This window comes from Chelonia mydas, chromosome 14 (assembly GCF_015237465.2).
Source record: "Chelonia mydas isolate rCheMyd1 chromosome 14, rCheMyd1.pri.v2, whole genome shotgun sequence".
NCBI classification, from domain to species: Eukaryota; Metazoa; Chordata; order Testudines; family Cheloniidae; genus Chelonia; species Chelonia mydas.
The window spans coordinates 29,372,661-29,393,785 of record NC_051254.2 but is presented as its reverse complement, the minus strand read 5'-3'; the positions used below and the strand labels follow the sequence as shown (position 1 = coordinate 29,393,785).

Here is a 21,125-nt window from a genome sequence, read left to right as displayed (position 1 = left end):
TTGGCTAGATTGTCGGGCTCAATGGGTAGTGATCAAAGGCTCCATGTCTAGTTGGCAGCCGGTATCAAGTGGAGTGCCCCAAGGGTCGGTCCTCGGGCTGGTTTTGTTCAATATCTTCATAAATGATCTGGAGGATGGTGTGGACTGCACCCTCAGCAAGTTTGCAGATGACACTAAACTGGGAGGAGAGGTAGATACGCTGGAGGGTAGGGATAGGATACAGAGGGCCCTAGACAAATTGGAGGATTGGGCCAAAAGAAATCTGATGAGGTTTAACAAGGGCAAGTGCAGAGTCCTGCACTTAGGACAGAAGAATCCCATGCACCGCTACAGACTAGGGACCGAATGGCTCGGCAGCAGTTCTGCAGAAAAGGACCTAGGGGTTACAGTGGACGAGAAGCTGGATATGAGTCAACAGTGTGCCCTTGTTGCCAAGAAGGCCAATGGCATTTTGGGATGTATAAGTAGGGGCATTGCCAGCAGATTGAGGGATGTGATCGTTCCCCTCTATTCAACATTGGTGAGGCCTCATCTGGAGTACTGTGTCCAGTTTTGGGCCCCACACTGCAAGAAGGATGTGGAAAAATTGGAAAGAGTCCAGCGGAGGGCAACAAAAATGATTAGGGGACTGGCACACATGACTTATGAGGAGAGGCTGAGGGAACTGGGATTGTTTAGTCTGCGGAAGAGAAGAATGAGGGGGGATTTGATAGCTGCTTTCAACTACCTGAAAGGGGGTTCCAAAGAGGATGGCTCTAGACTGTTCTCAGTGGTAGCTGATGACAGAACAAGGAGTAATGGTCTCAAGTTGCAGTGGGGGAGGTTTAGGTTGGATATTAGGAAAAACTTTTCCACTAGGAGGGTGGTGAAACACTGGAATGCGTTACCTAGGGAGGTGGCGGAATCTCCTTCTTTAGAAGTTTTTAAGGTCAGGCTTGACAAAGCCCTGGCTGGGATGATTTAGTTGGGGATTGGTCCTGCTTTGAGTGGGGGGTTGGACTGGATGACCTCCTGAGGTCCCTTCCAACCCTGATATTCTGTGATTCTATGAGGGACATGCATCAGGGCCTTAGAGTGTGAATGAGGGGCAGGACTGGTGCCAAGGGAAAGAGAAAGATGAGGGGAGGGGTGGGCACCAGGGGTCCAAAGGGTGGGATAGAGAAGGGGCAGGCAGAACTGGGGGATGGGGGGAGGGGGAGGGGCTTGCACCAGGGGACACAAGGCGTGAACAGAGGGGCAGGCACTAGGGAGGGAGAGGGGGAGTAAAAGGAGGGGCTGGCACCAGGGGAAAAGGAGGGGGTGGGAGAAGGCTCAGGTGGCAAGGGGACAAAGAGGGGTGAGGGGTAGGACAGGTTTCAGAGGGACATGCAGGGCAAGTGGTGGGGTAGACCCCAGGGGGCAAGAGTGGAGCGAGGGAAAGGGCAGTCATAAAGGGGGAGAGGGACATGAGGGGTGGGTGACAGGAAGACAGAGGTGGGAGGAGGGAAGGGGTAGTCACCAGGACGGATGTGGGGATGAGCAGAGAGGTAGATACAAGGAATGGAGAGAGGAGAGGGGCGGGCACTGGGGGGCAGAAAGTGGGGTGTGGAGAAGGGCGCACCCTATGGGCAGAGGGGTGTGGAGATGTGGGCATGAGGGGGGAAGAGAGAGGGGGAGGGGAGGGGTGCGGTGGGACCCAGAGGTTAGGGGATGGGGAGGGGAGGGGCAGATACCAGGGGGCCCAAAGGCGGGCAAGGGAAGGGGTTTGCACCAGGCAGGCAGAGGGGGCAAAGGAAGGAGCAGGCACCATGGAGGCAGATGGGGGCAAAGGTAGAGATGGGCCTTAGGGGAGCAGAGGAGGAGTGAACAGAGGGGCTGGCACCATGGGACTAGAGGGGGGTGAGGGGTGCAGGTTTTAGGGAGGCAGAGAGTGAGGGAAGGGAAGGGGGAAGAACTAAGCGGAAGGTGGTAGGGGAGGGGTTGCAAGCGAAGGGGCAGGAAACAGGGGGTGGGGGCGAGGGAAGTGGCTTGTACTGAGGGGAGAAGTGGGGGCCAGGGCGGGAGAAGTAGGGGCAGGAACAGGGGGCAGAGTGGGGGAGAGAAAAATGCTGGGGGGTTGGGGGACAGTGGTGGGGCGTGGAATGGGGAAGGCACCAGGGGCAGATGGGCAGGACGGTGAAGGAAAGTGTGATCGTCAGTGGGTAGGAGGGCAAGGGAAGGGGTGGGTGCCAGGAGACTAGAGGGGTATGAGGGGAGGGGTGAAAGCTGGGGGGCACAGGAGGGTGAGCAGATGGGCAGGCAGCAATGGGACAGTGGGAGGGGCAGGTGCCAGGGGGACAGTGGTTAAGCATGGAATGGGTCAGGCACCAGGGACAACAAGGGGCAAGAGGCAGTATTGGGGGCAGAGGGGGGCAAGGGAAGAGGTGGGCGCCAGAGGGGCAGGGGGAGGGGCAGGTGCCGGGGGACAGAAGGGGGTAAAGGAAGGGGGCAGACAAAAAGGAGGGAAGGGGGTGGGGAGGAGTGGGTGCCAGGAGATGGGGGGTGAAAGGAGGGGTGGTCACGAGAAAGGCAGGGGGTGGGGCAAGTCATGGGTGATGGGGGAAGAGGGGCGTGAGGAGAGTGGAGTCAGGGGGCAGAGGGAGTGAGGGGGGTGGGCATCAGGGAGGAAGGGGGCAAGAGGAGGGGCAGGTACCGGGGGGCAGGGTGAATGAGGGAAGGGGTCGGCACCAGGAGGGTGCAGGGGGGTCAGGAAAAGGGCAGGTGCCAGGGGGATTGAGGGGGTTGAGCAGAAGGGCAGACACAGGGAGGGCAGAGGAGGGAGGGATAGGCACTAGGAGGTAGAGGGGGGGCGATGGGAGGGGTGTGCACGAGGGGCCAGAGAGGGGCAAGGAGAGAGGCAGGGCAGGTGGGTAGAGGGAGGTGTTAGGAGAGGGGATTGAGGAGGGCCAGGAGCCAGAAGGTGAGAGTGGGGCTAGAGGAGGGGTGAGCACAGGGGGACAAGGGAAGGGAAGGGTGCCAGGGGTCAGAGAGGGTGGGGAGAGGGAAGGGTAACAGTCGGGGCTGAGGGGGGTGGGAAGGGCAGGAGCCAAGACAGCAGAGGAGGGTGATGGGTGGGGGGGGCATGAAAGGGCAGGGGGGGCGAGGGCTGGGGAAGGAGACATGGCAGGAGAGGGGAAAAGGGGAGAGGTTCATTCCAGGAGGTAGCAGGGGGGTGAAGTGATCGGTGGGCTCCACGGTGCAAAGGATGTTTCGGGGTGAGGGGCAGGTGACAGGACAGCAGGGGGAGAAGGGAGGGGTGAGTTCCAGGGGGTCAGAGGTGGGTGGAGGGCAGGGGCATATGCCAGGGAGGCAAAGTGGAGGAAGAGGGGTAGGGCCCCAGGGGAGCAGAAAGGGGGTGAGAAGAAGGGGAGGGGTGAGGATAGAGGCAGGGGCCAGGTGGGCACAGGGGTTAGGGAGGAGCGGGAGCCAGGGGGCACAGGGGCATGAGAAGATTGGCTAGTGCCAGGGGGCAGAGGTGGGTGGAGGGCAGGGGCAGATGCCAGGGAGACAAAGGTGGGGAGAGGGGCAGGGTCCCAGGGGGAGAAGCAGGAGTTTGAGGTGAGGGTGAGGGGACAGGATAGAGGCGGGGGTCAGGTGGGCACAGGAATTGAGGGAAGGGTAAGGGAGGGGCAGGTGCCAGGGGGATAGAGGGAGGTGAAGGGGGGCAAGAGGGAAGGTGAAGGGGGCAGGCCCCAGGGAATCTCTGTTGCTCTGGGCCATGTGTGGCTGGTTTGTTGCTAAGAGCAGGTTGGTGCCATCCCTATACACACTGGGGGTGCAGCCCTGACCCATGGGGCGCAGCTGGGACTCTCCATGTTAGGGCACGGGCAGGGTGTCTGTGCTCGCTGGAAGGGGCAGGGTAGGGGGAGATAGGAGTTGAGGGGTGCTGGGGGGAACAGGGGCCATTGCTAATGAGGCTGGGGCAGTGGGGAGGGGAGGGGGCATTTCCCCACTTGTTGCCCACTCCATCTGGGAGAAGCTGCGCCAGGGGCCAGGCCCAGTTCATACCAGTGCAGCGCATCTGCACTTGGGGTTTGCAGTGGGGCACCGACATGGCTGAGACACTGCTGTGCCAGGGACCAGAACCCCTCCCCTCACGGGGGTTATTGATCAGTATTTACAGGGTCACTGGACCAGGGGAGCTGAAGTCTGGGCTGCCAGGTGCAGCCCGACCCACTGGCGGCAGAGTCAGTCTCACTCCCACATTCTGGCCCAGTGCCCAGGGCAGTGTTTAGACACAGGGCGACGTCTTCAGCAGGAGAGATTGTGGGAGCCCCACATCAGACACCCGGAGTGCACTGGTTCCAGCCCTTCCTGGATTCCCACATTCCAATTCCTGCCCCACATCCCACGGGGGGATGGAACCGGGGGCTCCCCGCTGAGGGCCCAGCCACGGGGCTAAAGGCTGGAAGGGAAGCGGTGCCACCTTTCTCTGTTCATTGAAACTCGTCAGCAAACTCAACATGGATTCACGAATAGTTTCAGTCGACCCAAAATATAATATTTCAGCAAATAAACTATTTACCCCCCAAATTACACCCAGCTCTATTTCAAACGTGTCCCAGAAACTTAGGAGCCCAAATCCCAGTGACTTGCAGTGAATGACTGTCAACATCCCCAGAAACTCACAGTTACTGCCAGGCCAGGCTCAGGACATCAGCTATGAAACACTCCAGAGCTGCTGTTAAATTTGCCCTTGGTAGAAACATTTCCCCACGGGCTCCCATGGCTCTTTTACTGAAGGCTGCGGGGAAAAAGATACGGCCAGTAGTAATTAGTGACACTAACAAGGAGCTAGTCTGAATGAAAGAGACCTTGGAAGAGACTAGCTGCAGAGTTATGTGAATTCAGGGGACATCTTTACCTGGTAGTCGTGGACTATTTTTCCAGATATATAGAAAGAGTGTACTTGAAAGACATAACAGACCAGAGTGTTACAGAGCAACTGAAGGGCACTTTTGGGCATTTCGGGGTTCCAGAAGAACTTGTGACAGAGCATGGACCATAATTCACTGACGTAGAATTTAATTTATCCAAACAAAATATGATCTTCCTCATATTACTAGAAGCCCATATTACTCACAAGCGAATGGAGAGGCTGTGAGAGCTGCACAGACAGTGAAGAATATCCTTCAACAGGAAGATCCATTCTTTGCTCTACTGAGTTATAGATCAACACCAATCGCAGCTACTGGATATAGTGCAGCACAACTCCTAGCTACCCTCCCAACTTTGGAAAAGAATCTATCTCCAAAGTTGCCAGACAAGTAGAGAATAGGCAAATCGAATAAAAAGGGAAAAAAAAATTTACGAACACTTTTACAACAGACATCACTTAGAAAACTACCAGGCCTAGAACCTGGTGACCATGTTTGTGTCAAACTGGATGGAGAAAAAGAATGGAATATTCCAGGTGTTGTAAAGAAAAAGAATTCAACACCCAGGTTGTATGTGATCAAGACCAAGAGAGGAGAGTTCAACAGAAACTGTCATCATCTACAATTTGTTCCTCAGAAAGAACAATCAACTGAGCAAACTCTGCAGATGATGGATGCAGAACAAGAAGATGACTCAAGGATTCCAGACTGACCATAGTCAGTCGTTAGAACTAATGGACAGCCAGATGACCAAGCTGTTACCTGTTCGGGTTGTGTAATTAAAAGACCAGCACCATTCAGAGACACCTAACAGACTGATCTGCACTGAAGTTCAAAGACAGTGAGATACTGTAAATATTATAAATGGTCGGAACGTAGAACTTAACGGGGGAGATGTAATGGAACGCTAAACTGTATTATGCTGTTCAACCACTAGGTAGCGCTGGGTTTAAAATACCATCTTTAAGCTGACCTCAGACATACTTGGCGGAAAATTCAAGAATTTTGTGATGAACACATCTGGTGTGTATCTGGCTGAGAGGGAAGCTCCGTAGCCAGCCCATATCTGCGACAGGACCATCACACCAATGATGAAAGCCCAGTGTTATTGACTACCTCTGCTATGGCCAAAGAGTTGTTCTGAACTATGACATGCTGAAGACTATGGGGGATTTTACCCCTGACATGAGCTACATAGAAAGTTGGGGAATCAAACTCCTGGTCTCTTCACACTTCGGTGACGAGAAGAAAATTATGGCCAAGGGCCTTGTAGATTTCCTTGTGGCAGCAGGGCAGGAAGTACCCCCCACCCCACCCCAGCTGCGGAACATCACCAAGTATCAGCCCTGGTCAAGCCTCCCTTTGAATACAGGTTGGCTCTGGGGGTGGGGGGAAATGTATGAAGAGAGCTGGCCCTTTTATGGGAGTTAGGGACTAGACTACCTGTGACAGGCTCCTGGAAGGGAGAATGAGACAACCCAGACCGACCTGGAAGTAATTAAATCCCTAAGTGGCTAGTTGGCAGCTAAATAGCTAATGAGCCTGAAAAAGGGTTACCGGGGCTCAGCTGAAGGAATCCTAGGGACAGGAAGCTGCCGAGAAGAGGAGCTCCCAGGAGAGAGCAAGGAGCCTGGAAGGGGTGCTTCCAGAGCAGTGGTCCCCAAACTGTGGGTCGTGACCCCCTAGAGGGTGTGGAGGAACATTTGGGGGCATGGCAGAGCATGGACCAGCCCCCATGGGTGGCAGAAAGGGAACGCCAACCAGCCTTACTCTGTCCCCACCTCCACCCTGGCCCAACCCTGAGCCCCAGCTGCAGCTCCGGTTCCAGCCTCAGCCACCGACTCCTGGCCCTGCTCCAGGCTGCGACCCCAGCTGAAGCTCCAACTCCAACCGTGTTCCGCCCCCGGCCAAAGCCCCCAGCTCCTGGCCCCAACTGCAGCCCCAGTTTCTGCTCAGGCTGCACCAGCGGCTTCACTCCCAGCTGAAGCCTGCGGCTCCCAGCCCCAACAGCGGGTCCACTTCCAGACACAGCCCCCAGCTCCTAGCCCCAATTGCAGCCCTGTTCCTGGCCCAGCTCCCTATCGCAGCTCCCGGGGTGGGGGCACAAACCAGGTAAGGGAGGGCATGACCAAAAACGTTTGGGAACCACTGCCCTAGACAGAGGAGCTCCCTTACGGGGGAGGCGCTGCCAGAGATGACAATGACAGCAGCAGCTGGAGGAGGACAGAGCCCTGGAGAGCTGCCACCGGCTGGAGAAAGTGGACGCAGGGAATAAAGGCACAGTCTGAAATGACCCCAGAGCCGGGAAGGAGGGCTGGAGTCATCTGATTCCACAATGGAAACTAGTCCAAACCCAGCTCCGGGAAGGAGGACTGAGGACTCCTGACTTGAGGACAGTGAGGAGCTTGAGTGAGAGCTGGAGGCTGGAGCAGTGTGAAGGAAAAGATTTTATTTTGGGGTTTACTTGGACTCAGAGCGGACCCCAGGGGGGGACTTTTCTCTCGGATCTTTTGGACTGTGAGGCGTAATTTAAGAAGTGCTAAAGAGGGTAAACTGAGGCAAGATGCTTGCCAAGACACCCTGAAATGACTGAGGGTGGTACCTGAAGGGGGCCACCCCACGATGAGTCTAGAGAACTAGAACCAATTTAACAGAACTGCTGCCCCTTCCCCATGCAGACAGAGCCTCGCTCTCTTCCGTCTGTCTGGGTGGGCCCCTCACCACAGCATCTGACCCCAACAGACCCTGCAGCACAGAGTGGGAATCTGGAGCGAACACAGCACAGGGTTTTGGGCCACCCACCTGGCATCCAGTGTCCCTGTCCCAGCTCCCAGGCTGCTCCCGCTCCCCCACAGCCTCCAGCTCCCCCCTACCTCAGGCTGCCTCGGCCCTACCCTGTTCCCTGGGCGGTGACCCAGGGCCCAACATGGAGCCATCAGGGTCACTACAATACTGTCTACCACACCCAGAAGACAGGCACAGGATGGGCTCAGGGAGTGGCTGGCCCCACAATGGGAGCCTCGTACCTCCTCCCCCAGTGTTTGCTGCTGCCCTTGCTGGGCCTTGTCTGCACTCAGACCAGGAGCCCTGTGGGGCTGGCAGCCCCTTGTTCTGTCTCTGCAGTGCCTGGCTCACTTGTGGGCGCTATATGAATAATAACACTCACTGTCCAGCCCCTAAGGGCTGCATGACAGCACGGGGCCTTCCCCATTGCACACGGAGACCCTGGGGTGCAGGGAGCCCCTGGTTACTCTGCCCCACACATTCAGCAGCGACAACCCTGAGCTGCCGGACCCGGGTCCCTGGGGTCAGAGCGCGGGCAGTCGAGTGGCACTGACCGGCCGGGGCTGCTGGGGTGGGTGGAAGGAAAGGGTTAATCCCAGCGCGGTGGCACGTTGCTGCCCGGCCCTGGCTGGTCTCTGCCCTCTGGGTGCAGCACAGGGCGTGTGTCTCTGAGCAGGTCCCTGCCCACTCGCCCGGCCACTTGCCCCAGACACAGAGAACCCAGGTGCCGAGGGAGGAGCAGCCCCAGCAGCGCCGCTTTGGCCCTGCCAGAGGCCGCGGCGGGGGGGGGCTCAGCCATTGAGAGCAGCAGGGTCCCCCCCCACCCGCAGGGGAGGGGTCAGCGCTGGGACAACAGGCCGGGCTGGGCCAGGGGCTGGGAGCTCTGGCAGCCAGCGCGGTGCCAGCACCAAGGGCCCTGCTGGAGACCCTGGGCCTGGCCAGCCGGGAGCAGCCAGCGAGTGATTCAGGGCCTGGGGCCCTGCCCAGGACGGGGTTTCCGGGGGGGTGACAGGAGGCTCCCCAGGGGCTGCTGATCCCCTAGAAGGAGGCACGGAGGTGACTGGCTCAGGATCCCGACAGGCTCAGGGGCCAGGGCTGTGGAATGGCCCAGAGCCCAGCCGTGTTCAGGGTCCAGTGGGCACAGACTGGGCTGGGCTGGGGGCAGCGAGGGGGGAGGGGAGCAGGGATGTGCTGGCTCCAGCCAGCCACAGAGAGGAAGCTGCTTCCCCCACAGCCTGGGGTTCCTGCTCCCCGGAGCCCTGAGATCCTGGCCCTGCAGCCGGCACCCACTGCGCAGCCTCCATCAGCCGGGACAGACACACCCAGCTTGGCCCCTTCGACTGCCCCCTGCTGGGGGGGTGGGTGGGAAGAGAGGAGCGGAGGGGGTAGGATGAAAGGGCCAGTTCAACTATCACAGACCGAGCTCACTGAACCTTCCCACTCCCCCTCTCCTCAGCCTGAGCTTCTTCTCTGTCCTTCCTCGCTGTCAGGTTTCTGTCTTTGCCCCCAGTCTCCGCGCTGGGGTTGTGGGGAGGGGTTTGGATGGGGGCAGCTCACGCTCAGCCATTGTGACAGGGTCACACTCTTGTGTGTGAGTCTCACTCACTGAGCAGCAAACCACTGACCCAACCTCACACTGGGCTGTGCTCAGAGCAGACGAGGGGCCCGTAGGATTCAGCTGGTTACCCAGTAACACACGGCCTAGGTCAGACCGCAGCAGCCAGACCGGCCGCTCCTCCAGCTCAGAAAACTCGGCCAGCCTTGGCTAATGGGGGCTGGGGCAGTGCTGAGCGGTGGCCACACAACACAGCCCTCACATGTCCCAGGAGAGAGGCACAGACACATCATCCGTTACCAGTCTGTGCAGCTCCCAGCACAATGGGCCCAGTCCAGGCCTCACAACACCTGGCTCAGGGACACCCATTAACTCAGCCACGGAGGGGTCAGGATGTCACAGTGATGGGGCCTGGTCAGACATCTGGGCAAGTACCAGCAGGTGGCTGTAAGTAGCAAGCAAACTGCCCAGCACTCAGTGCATCAGCCTCCAGCTTTCACACAGCTCCAAGCCTGTCAGCTGGGTGCAAGCGTGTCCTGGGGTCCCAGGCTCTGTCCAGATCCCCAGGCACAATACAGCTGGAATGTCCCAGTAGATGCCACTCACCTCCGAATCTCTTCAGTGCTTCCCTCATGTCAAGGGAAATTTTATACATGTTCTTCAGGTCAGTAGAAACAACTTCTGGTTCCTGGAGTTTCACATTCTTACTCCTATGAAGAAAACGTCCCATCATCACTCAGCTGCTCTGTGCACACGTCATCCCAGAACCACCACCAAGAATATAAGAGCAATGAACATAGGAAACACACCTGCTCAATGTGCTTTTCACATCCTGAAAGGAAAAAGAGAATCAATGTCCTACATTAACACAATGTGCATAAAACTGAGTGAGTCTCACTCTGGGCATCAAACTTTCATCTTGAAAATAGATCAACCCTCCCAGGCTTCACTGTTTTGAACACTTGTTTCATATATATAGGGAAGACAGGAATTTAGCCAAAAGGATCTCCCTTCTAGGGACACAACCCATCAGTATTTGTGTTTATCGACTGTGTTGGGTCCAATGTTCTGGGGTCAGAGCAGGGATGGGCTCAGCTCAGTATCATTTTTGTATTATCCATTTAATCTCCCATGGCCTCACTGGATCTCCATGAGGAGAATTCCCCTCTAACATGAACTGCGATATTTGGGAACTGATGGAGCCCTTAGCCTCATGTTCTGTTTGTCAGTAAACCACAGAACACATTGACTCTAATTGTTGGAATCCAGACCCATGGAGCTGAGTTATAATTCTGGATGGGTGGAGAATTTGATTCCATCTCACCTTCAGCAGCTCTGCAACCGGTTGCTGACATTTCTTCTCTATCTCTGTGATCAGCTTCTGCAGAGAGGAACTTTGCCGGGAGAGTTTGGTGACATTTTCCTGTAGTCTCTGCAGAGTCTTCCTCTCCTCCTGCTCCAGGCTCTGCAGAAGCAGCTGCTCCTCCTCTCTCAGCAGTGTGTGCAGTTTCTTAAATTCACCTGCAATCATCTCTCTCTTATTCTTCACTTTCCCCTTGAGATAGAAAAATAGGAAAGGCACAGAGAAAACGTGAGCCAGATGTTGAGTTACACAGACTGGGCCTCTGTCCAGGAAGCAGGTGATATTCGACCAGTATCAGTTTTTAAGGGTATTTACTTCATATGGCCAGTTCCGTAGTGGGGTTGTCTCGGGTGCTTTGTAAAGACGCAGTATGTTATTGCAGGTGGCATGGGATGGACAAAGTGGAGTGGGGAGAAACTGAGGGGACAGTAAAGATTTACAGGGGGCTGCACAGGGCATCCGTGGGGGGATTTGGGTGCCAAGTGCCGGGCACTCAGACATCCGGGGGAGCCGTCACAGCAGGATGTGGGTGATGCTCCTTCTTTGACAACCAGCTCCCAGGGCTGCAATGTTCAGGACCTAGGGCTGGTGCTAATAGTCCTTTGGGTGCCATCCTGGGACTCACTTGGGTGTTGGGCACCCAGGGCATTGTCAGGGCTGGCTTTGGCCTCACCCAGCCTGGCCGAGTGCCCCATGCCCATGTGCCCAGTGCCCCTGGGATCGCAGCCTTTAGGGAGCCCTCTAGGCTCACAGAGCAGCGGGTTGCTGATGCCAGCTGTGTCCCCTACCTGCTCTCTGAAGGGAGCCGTGGGAACGATGCTGAGCCGGTGCTGATCCTGGCAGGGGGAGGGGCTGGCTGCTCTGCACTGGCCTCTCTAGCTCCCCTGCAGCTCAGCCCAGAGGTGTTGGGTGACCCTGGGGTGAGCCTGTCCCCCAGTGTGACTCGGGCCACAGTGATGTTGGGAAAAGTCCCTCTTCCTCTCCCTGAGATGCCAACAGGGCCAGGGGCTTCAGCAGCTTCCCCAGCCCCTGCCCCCTGCCCCCAGAGCCCTCCTCCCTGAAACCCTAGTATGTGTGCCCCCAGCCCTTCCCCCCACCAGTCTCTGCCCTGTGCTCACCCCCCTCCCCTTCCCTGTGCAGGGCTCTAACCCATCTGTCTGTCCAGCTCACCTGTGTGGTGGGGGAGGGGCCATGCCCAGTGTCTGTGTCTGAAGAGGCAGCTGCTTGAGCGCTGTAACGTCCACATCCTACCTCTGCCCCGGCTGACCCAAGCCCCCAGCACAACCCTCCAGCACCCCTGGGCCGATCTGTCAATGGGCTTTGGACACCCACCCATCCCCCAGACCACCCCCACCCCGCCCCTGGGAGCGCTGCAGTCACAGGGCACTCAGACAACTGGGGTACAGCCCTGACAGGCCCCAGCCCCCTCAGGAGCCCCTGTGGGCACCTGCCCGAGGCTTTGTGCATGTGGCCTGGACCCTGCAAAGGGCCGTGGACCTGCAGCCTCCTTCCCCTCCCGCCCCCGGGAGCTGTTGAGTTACAGCTAATTCAAGTCGTGCAGTATTATGATATCCCCTAACCTCTCCCCCCATCAGACACAGACAGCGCATCCTTCCTGGGGGCCTGTCACTTCCCGGGCCCTGCTCCCACCCATGGGGATACTCCCCACCTGGCTCAGGCCCATGACGGCCCCTCTCAGTGGGTGACTGGCCGACCCTGCTGGGCCTCATCTCACAGTCACTGGGGCTGCAGTTACTCTGCACCGAGTGACACTGATCATTGCGCCGTGACCTCTGGTGCTGTAGGACGTAACTCACTCTCACTGGGCAATAATCAAGGGTTTCAGAACCACCCCAGTGACTGTCCCAAGGTGCAGCTGCCTCCATGGCGCCCGTTGGGAACTTTGCCGGACACATTCAACATGGCTGTTAATTGTTATGCACCTAAATCCCTTTTGTCTGAGGAACTGAGCACCAGCTGCTTCCGGTGCGGGGAGTGGGAGCTGCTGCGGTTCTGTCCTCTGGAAACCAGCCCACTTCCGCCGGGCTCTAAATACGGCGTCAGATGCAGAACCAGAGGTACCCAGCTCTGAGCATTTCAGCTCTTGTAAATGGCCATTTTTATCTGACTAGTGGAACACCTGCTTCTTCTCTCCTCCCTGCTGCTGGCGTCTTCCTCAGACCCCCCACGCTCTCCTCAGGGATTTCACTGTAAAAGGCAGGTGAACCAGAACAGACATTGTGTCCCATGGGTTCATCACCTGGCTACAGACGAGCACAGGTAAAGTCACAGTAACAGTAGCAGGTGCCTGGGATAAAGTGGCCACGTGATGGCAAGAGAGGCTGCGAGGTGGCCGAGCGCTGCCTGGCTCTGCTCACTCAGGGGGTGTCCACATTGACCTGAGCCTCCCCAAACAGGATGCAGCGCCCCTCCCTTTGGAGGCAGGCTGCAGACCTGCCACCTTTGGAGTCCTGCCTGCGCTCCGCCCGGAGCCCTCGCTCCTGCTCTTCCCCCGAACCCCGCAGCACCCGCCGCTTGCCGCCCGTCAGCTGTGTGGGGGGCCCCGCCACTTGCTCCTCTCTGCCCCTCCCCTGTCACTTGCCCTTAAGGCAGGAGGGGGCAGAAAGGAGCAAGTGGCAGGCGAGGGGGCCTTGGGGGAGGGGGTGGGGGAGAGGAGCGAGCTGCAACAGTGAACGGGGAGCCCCTGGGGAGGGGGCTGAAAGGGAGTGGGGCCGGGCATGGGGCAGAGCAAGAAGGGAGCGTGGTCGGGGCCTCGGGGAGAGGAGGCCAAATGGGGGTGGAGCAGTGGGCAGGGCGATGATCCGGGCACCGGGGAGGTTCCGGCACTCATGCCCGGCCTCCCCAAATGCCGGAGGCATGCGCTGCCCATGGCCGGCACCAAGCCTGTGCAATGGAGCAAACAACCAGAGCAGGTTCATAGCCTCATCCTGGAGCTTTAGGGGCCCCGGCATTCCTGGGAACGCTGCAGGGGGAAGGGCTCAGGGAGGAATAAACCCAGACACCCACCTGCCACTCTGTGGTTTTCTCCTCCTCTTTCGACATCAGAGCCAGGGCCTCTTCCAGCTCCTTCCTCAGAGGGCCCAGGGCTCCCTGGAGTTTCACCTGCAGGAGCATCGTGTGCGAGAAACAGCCATTAGTCCGCCTGTCTGATGGGTGGACAGTACTATCCATATTGGCATTTCATACAGGAGCAGTAAAATACCCTGGAAGTGAGCAGCAGACTCGGCTCTGCTGGCCCCAACGGCCTCGTGGGAGCAGAGAGGCCAGTCTCAGAGCGGGGGCTCTGCTTCGTGCAGACACTCAGGACTTCTCAAAGCCTGTGTTTTAGCTGAAGTTTCCCATCCCTGAGCGCAGGCCAGAGGGGAAATAGCTGGGAAGGTTCTGAACGATCCCTCCTGCCAGTGAGAGTGAAGAGGCTGGGACAGCACCTCGCTCCACTGTACCCCAGACCCAGGCCAGGAACAAGACCCTACTGTCCTCTCGTCTGCCCAGGCTCCCATGCGGCCTCCCTCAGGCAGCAGCTGAGCACCTGAGCCAGTGCAGTCCCGTAAACTGTGCAGGGTGAAGCTGTGATGTGGCTGGAGGTCAGTGAGGAACAGGGAACACACTCGGTCTGGGGGAATGGGCCCCCCATAATTACAACGGCTCCAGAGCTGTAATAACCCAGGGCTCTCTTCCCCTTTGACAGCGTGTGATTCATTCACACAGCACAGCAATGTGCTCCTGCCCCATCAGCCCCGCTCTGTGCAACACCCCTGGCAGCCCCCCAGAACCCCCTCCCGAGCCCCCGCCAGAGATCTCCCCATTTCACTCTCTTTTCTCAGAGCCCTGGAGTTCTCTCCTCCTCCCTGCCCAAGGGCCCAGGCTGCAGCTGCTGCCGAGAGCTCCTGGGGTGCTGTTCAGCTGACACCCCTGCAGTGCTGCTGCAGGGAAGCAGTGAGGGAGGGAGGGAGCCAGCAGGGGGCAGTGAGAGACAGGAGGTGGAAAAGCAGCCTTTCAATCCAGCAAAACAGCTTCATAAATGAGCAGGGATCTGAAGGCGGAGCGGGGGAGGGCGGGGAAATGTGGCTGGATTCTTTGAAGCTCCACCCACAAATAAGCTCCGCCCATGTGAGTCACCAAAAGGAGACACCATGATCTGTTCACAATAGATGGTGCAATGTTCAGAACAGGATGGAGTTGCTGATGGGCTCAAAGGGCTCCTGGGGCCTGGCTCCCCTCATGGGGCTAGAATATACCCCTGGGCTCTGCTGGACTCTCTGGGCCGGGTCCTCCTTTACTGGGGGGAACATAAGAGGTGGCATCTCCCAAACATCACCCGCTTGTGGCACCGGAAGGAGGCGTCACTGGCAGTAAATGGTGCCGAGCTGCAATTCTCCCTCTCTGCTCGCACAGGGGAACGAAATAATTAACAGTGTTGATATTTAAATGATCATCCCTGAGCTCACCCCTCACTGAGGCAATGGGGCCGTTCACACCTCTCAGAGCCGCTGTGCCCAGCTCTCTGCATCCCCTACATCTGGGTCACAGTTTTGAGGTTTTCTTCACAACCAAAACAGCTGGAGACTCAGTTTAAAGCAAAGTGAAAGCTGAGATCCCGGAGAACAAGGCAGGTGCTTCGCGGGAGAAGTGCCAGCACTTCCCGGCTGTCTCTGAGCCCTGTCAGTGAGCACAGAGGCTTGGGCCTGATCTTAACATGACACTTCAGTCACCCTGGCTTCTTTGCTGCCGGGCTGTAGCTGCACTGCTGAAACCCCTGCAGTGTCGACGTGGCCTGGGAGTTCCTGGGGCAGAGAAGCAGCTCAATGAAGAAGGGACTTGGAGCAGAAATTTGGGACAGTTCAGGCCAAACTGAGTGTGTCAGTGAGTCTGGTCCCTGTGGGGAGGGAATTCAGGCCATTTCCCTCCCTTCCTTCTGCAACGTTGGGCAGGGCCCTAACATCAGCCCATGTCCTCCCCTCTCTCCCGGGGTGAGGGCAGGGAACCTCAGCAGCGTCTCATCCCCGGCCTCCCACTCTCCAGCCCAGACACAGCCCCAGATGGGATGGGAGCAATGACATGTTTCTTTAATGTGGTTCCAGAACCGTGTTGTCCCACCCACGCTGTCAAAACCCAACCGTGTCAGGACACAGGTGGCCCCAACTTTGTCAGACAATTATAATACCCTGGTGTGTACATCCATGGTGTAGCTAAGCTGTAAGACCCCCCCTCATCCTACTAATGTTATCTGGGCTAATGGCTGCAGGAGTCAATATGAGTGGAGCAGGGCTGCTGGACGGGGAAGAGCTGAAGGAGAAGAGAAGAACAGGACATGGGGAAAGAAAGAAAGAAAGAAAGAAAGAAAGAAAGAAAGAAAGAAAGAAAGAAAGAAAGAAAGAAAGAAAGAAAGAAAGAAAGAAAGAAAGAAAGAAAATCAGGATGCAGGTACCAGCTGTGGCTTTCTGTGCCACTGACGTGCAGGGATGTGTCAGGGTCCAGATTGTTTCGTGTGCAAGCAGGGTCTGAATGAGCTCTCCCCTGACAGCTGGCCGGGGAGGGGAAAAGGCTTCAGGTGCAGACTGTATTTACATGAACACACCGACTCTGCCTAGGTAACCAGCAGACAGGGCTGTGTTGCCAAAGTGATCAACTGTGGCTGGTGCTGGATTACAGATCACTTCAGTATGGAATGTGGGGGTAATGAAATAGGGTTCTCTTTACTGTGTGAGTAAAGGGCAGCGGAGTAGCGTTTAGCCCAGGGGTGGCCAACCTGTGGCTCCGGAGTCACATGCAGATCTTTAGAAGTTAAGATGCGGTTCCTTGTATAGGCACCGACTCCGGGGCTGGAACTGCAGACACCAACCTTCCAAGGTGCCCGGGGGTGCTCACTGCTCAACCCCTGGCTCTGCCATGGGCCCTGCCCCCACTTCACCCCTTCCCGCCCCCTCCCCTGAGCCCGCCGTGCCCTCGCTCCTCCCCCCCAGACCCTCCTGCACGCCACAGAACAGCTGATCGGGAGGTGCAGGGAGGAGGGGGAGGCTCTGATCAGCGGGGCTGCTGGTGGGTGGGAGGCGCGGGAGCGGGACGGGGGAGCTGATCGGGGGCTGCTGACATATTACTGTGGCTCTTTAGCAATGTACATTAGTAAATTCTGGCTCCTTCTCAGGCTCAGGTTGTCCACCCCGGCTTAGCCTGTCCTGATTGAGGGGGTCACCCTCCACTGAACTGAACTCGCTAAGCAGGGGGCTTGGATGCCCAGACCCCTGTGAAGGTTAAGAGGAGGTGGGGACAGGTGTGCTTGCTGGGCAGTGTGGACTTTACCCAAGAGTCCTAGGCATGATTTAACTTGCTCCTCTCCACTGTTCACAGACAGAACTAATTAAGGCTCCATTCGGAGTCTTTTGTTCTGTTAAGTGATCACTAGAGCTGAAATCACTTGAAGTGGGACATCGTTTCTGCCCAGCCTGCTTCAGCAAGGACATTCACCCACTAAGAGTTGAAAATCACTAAGAGCAGCGTAGAACCTCAAGAGACTAGGTTTTTGGGCAAAAAAGGGACTTTTTCTGCTTTAACTTGCAAGTGTAGACATGCCCTGATCTGCAGAGGTTACAGCAGAGAAGCAGCTGATGGCTGGCAGGGCGGCCGGTGGAGTGGGACAGTACGGTGTGTGGTAGGGTGGTGACACTAGAGCAAGTACTTGGACCAGGGCTGTCCCTAGCCATTTGGGTGCCCTACGCAGCCCCCCTGTGAGGGGGGCTGTGTGGGGCCCCAGGCCACCCCCCCCAGGGTATGGATGGCAGGAGCTGTGGGGGGCCACTTTTGGGGGCCCCACAGGCCCAGAGTGGCCCGGGGGATTAGCGGGGGGCCGGGAGGAGCCCGCCCCACTTCCCTTGAGCCAGCCCTAGCCATGTCGCTCGGGTTGGGGAAAGGACCGCCTCCCGCTCTCACTGGCGGCGGGAAGCGGAGCGCCGCGGCTGGGATCTGGCGGAGTAGATCGGGCTGCGACCCGTCTGCTCCACTTCCCGCCGCTGCTGGTGAGTGTGGGGTTGCTGGGGGAAGAGGTGGAATGGGGGCAGGCCGGGGGCAGAGCAGGGGAGAAGGGTAAGAGGCAGGGTGGAGGGAGTTGTCCGGTGCCCCACACCCCCGTAGGAATGGTCCTGCCCCTTGCAGTGGGCGCAGCCCGTGGGGGGCTGGCTGAGGGATAGGGCTGGTTGCCGGGGCTGGTGCTGCCACGTATGCAGCATGCAGCTGCCTAGGGCACCATTAAATTTGGGGCAATTTGGTGCCCCAAATTTCATGGTGCCCTATGCAGCTGCGTATGCCTAAGGACGGCCCTGGCTTGGACACTGCAGCAAGCAAGGTGCCATCTTCATCCTCCCCCCCCAACCAGGGTGGGAGGTGAGCTCACACAGATGCACCTCTGAACTCTGAGTCTTCACTGACCAAGGACAACCACTCTGAGTGGGGTGGGGTCAGGGAGCAGAGAGGGGCAGAGCAAAGGAACTTTTGGTTATGGAACTCCAGAACATGAGGCAGAAGACACTGACCAACGTACACTGGAGAGGGTGTTTTGCTCACGGTTTTATGTTTATGAATCCTGCGTGTGGCATTTTCCTTAATTAATGCCGGTGACTTCCCTCCTCTCATTTAAAGTTTCTTTTCTACCATTGGCACCAACTCTGTGGGTGCTCCAGGGCTGGAGCAACCATGGAATAAAAATAGTGGGTGCTCAGCACCTACTGGCAGCCCCGCCGATCAGCTCTGCCCCCGCCCCGCAATGTCTCCTGCCCGCTGGCGACCCTGAGACCAGCCCCTCCCCCGTCCTCCCAGTGCCTCCCACCTGCCACAGATCAGCTGTTCAGAAGCTGGGAATGGGCGACAGGGGATGGATCCCTTGATGATCGCCTGTTCTGTTCACTCCCTCTGGGGCACCTGGCATTGGCCACTGTCAGAAGACAGGATACTGGGCTAGATGGACCTTTAGTCTGATAGGGGATGGCTGGTCTTATGTTCTCGGTGCCCTCTCCACCTGGCAGACGGGTTGCAGGTGCACAAAGAGCCGTCAGCCCTGTTCTCTCTATTACGTGTTGGAACTTGCAGTGTTGGAGCAAAAAAAGTTTGGATCTTTTCCCATTATCCACAACCCCCAATGCTCATCTGCTCTGAAAACCAGGCCCCTTTCATTTAGGTGCCTAACCTTAGGCAGCCAGGGGTGAATGTTTGTCCTTGTATTGATGGGGGATAAACCTGGTGTCCTTAAGGGGTTTAATTAAGCAAAGTCAACAGCATTTCCTACCTTGTACTCCTGGGCAGCCTCCTCAATGGGAACCACAGTGTGAGACTTGTGGTGTCGGGATTTCTCACACACCAAGCAAATAGTTTCTCCATCGTCCTCACAGAAGAGTTTGAGATGTTCCTTGTGTTTCTCACACAGATAATCCTTTTGCCCTTTTCCTGGTTTTAACCCCAGTTGTTTGATCCTTTGTAGGATGTTGTTCAGCTGGGCGTTGGGCTTGAACTCCCCTTTTTGGAACTGGGCTCTGCACTGGGGACAGGTCAGGGGTGTCCCCGTTCCCTTCTCCTCACTGTACTGGGTGACGCAGGCTCGGCAGAAGTTGTGCCCACACGCCATAGTCACCGGCTCCGTCAGATATTCCAGGCAGATGGAGCAAATAGCTTCATCTTGTATTTCCCCTGCTGTAGCTGCAGCGGCCATGGCAGCCGGGTGAGTATCTGTTCTCCCTGCCAGTGGCTCTACACAGTGTGGGCTTGTGCTGACAGTGGGAGGGGCCGCCTGCAAGTATCTGCTAGTCCCAGCCACAGAAGGAGATGAAGAAAAAGGAGGAACAAGGAGGGGGAGAAAACAGGAAAGTGAAACTGAAGGAGAGTAAAAGAGGGGGAAGGTCAGGGAGAGGGCAGGAGAGAAGGAATGGATGGAGGTGAGGAGAAGGGATGGGAGAATGGGGGGCAATGGAGAGAGGGGGAAGAATATGAACCAATCTGACGTGTATTGCTGGAAGGCTGGAAGGGAGAGCATATCCCCTGCCCCACAGGCAGGAACTGTCTAACCCACCCCAACACTCACTGGGGATTGAAGTGGGGACCGACAGCGCTTAGCACAAGTCTCTACAGCCGGAGCTAAAGAGTCAGTCCATGAAGTTCAGAGCTGTAAAAACCCACAAACCCTGTGGGTCAGCCATCAAGGGGGGTGTGAATGACACACACTCACCAGAGGGTTACAAGTGCACTGAGGGATTTTTCGGCTCCCTCAGGAGAGGAGGGAGTGTCACAAAGCTCAGGTAGAAAGTCAGGGTTACGGATGCTTTGGAAATTTCAGTAAATATAAATGCTACAGGACACAAAGGATTCAAAGCCCCTGCCATTTTGAACCTCACTTTGCTTTGTGTGGCAAGCTTTGGCCAAATTCTCCTGTCCTTTAGACAGTGTAAACCGGAGACCATTTCGGCTATGTCTACACTACGCAGCTTTTCGCGACAAGGCTGTGTCGACAAAGCGCCGTTTACACTTGCACTTGCCGGGGCAAAACTTTTGTCATTCAGTTGCAAGTGTAGCCTAAGCTACAGCCCCTGAACTCTGCCTTGCCCGCAGTGAGGGCACTCTGCAGGCAGGCCGTACAGCGCAGGCTGGCACTGCGTCAGGGCACAGCTGATATTCAATTCCATGCAGAGAACGACATTAAAAAAAAGTTCCGGTGGCGAAGTCAAGCATGTAAACACTGTGAAATGCCAGAATTAAGGCGCCTGAACAGCCAGATCACCAGCATCAAGAGTCGACAGCTCAGGTTAGAGCATCAGAGGCAGGATTTTTAGTGCAGTCACAGTAGCTTTATTTCTCTGTGGGCTCCATGGGAATGTTGACATTGACTCCGATAGAAGCAAGATCAAGCCCTATATAGGCAACCTGGGGGCTTGGGGCCAACTGCTAGAAAGGTCCAGGTGCTGCACCTTGGTTTCTGCTGCATTGTTTTCCCGAAAGCCATTGGTGTCCAGACTTTTTGGCTTACTCTGACAAGCTAGAGTTGATCTCATTTTGAAGGTCCAGCCTGAGCGTCTCTGTTTTGATGGCACAGTCTGGGGACTCACATTTTCAGGCTGTAGGTGGATTCGGGTTTTATCTTTGACCCCTGCCCCTCGTAGTTTATGCAGCTGTAGCCATGGATCTCAGCATGCTCAGAGCTGCACACCTCAGGGGGGCATGGGAAGGAAATGGCTTGGGGACGTTCCCCTCTGGGAGCCCCATGACCCGCTCCTGGGGGCACGCAGATCCCAGAGCTCTTTGGCTTGGTTGGAGGAATTCACGGTGTCTGCCATGACTTGGAAAGCTGCACATCTCTTCAGATACCCGCGGAGAGCATCCCGACTGCAAACAGCAAGCGTTGCTGATGTCTGGCTCACAGGCCAGAGAGCCCATCTAATGGGTTGTAAAGAGTGAGACATGGGAGGAGCACAGACATGAGGAGAAGTTCATACCAGGGTGGTTTGACCAGGGCTTCATGGGTGCACTGACG

General features: G+C 57.0%; 1 protein-coding gene across 2 annotated transcripts in view; it reads right to left on the bottom strand.

Moving 5' to 3' along the window:
• The window catches only part of LOC119567442 (E3 ubiquitin-protein ligase TRIM39-like), a 29,356-nt gene extending 9,962 nt beyond the window's left edge, over nucleotides 1–19,394 (bottom strand). The window contains exons 1-5 of one of the 2 annotated variants that reach the window (XM_037913284.2): nucleotides 18,894–19,394; nucleotides 13,625–13,720; nucleotides 10,559–10,789; nucleotides 10,044–10,066; nucleotides 9,841–9,944 (exon numbers count right to left, since the gene is read on the bottom strand). In XM_037913284.2, the coding sequence (XP_037769212.1) occupies nucleotides 9,841–9,944; nucleotides 10,044–10,066; nucleotides 10,559–10,789; nucleotides 13,625–13,720; nucleotides 18,894–19,313 (874 nt within the window). In that variant the 5' untranslated portion in view covers nucleotides 19,314–19,394. Of the gene's footprint in view, nucleotides 1–9,840; nucleotides 9,945–10,043; nucleotides 10,067–10,558; nucleotides 10,790–11,767; nucleotides 12,380–13,624; nucleotides 13,721–18,893 lie in introns of those variants that run through there. The other variant, XM_043528803.1, reaches the window with a different exon arrangement.
• Between the last annotated feature and the right edge of the window lie 1,731 nt (nucleotides 19,395–21,125).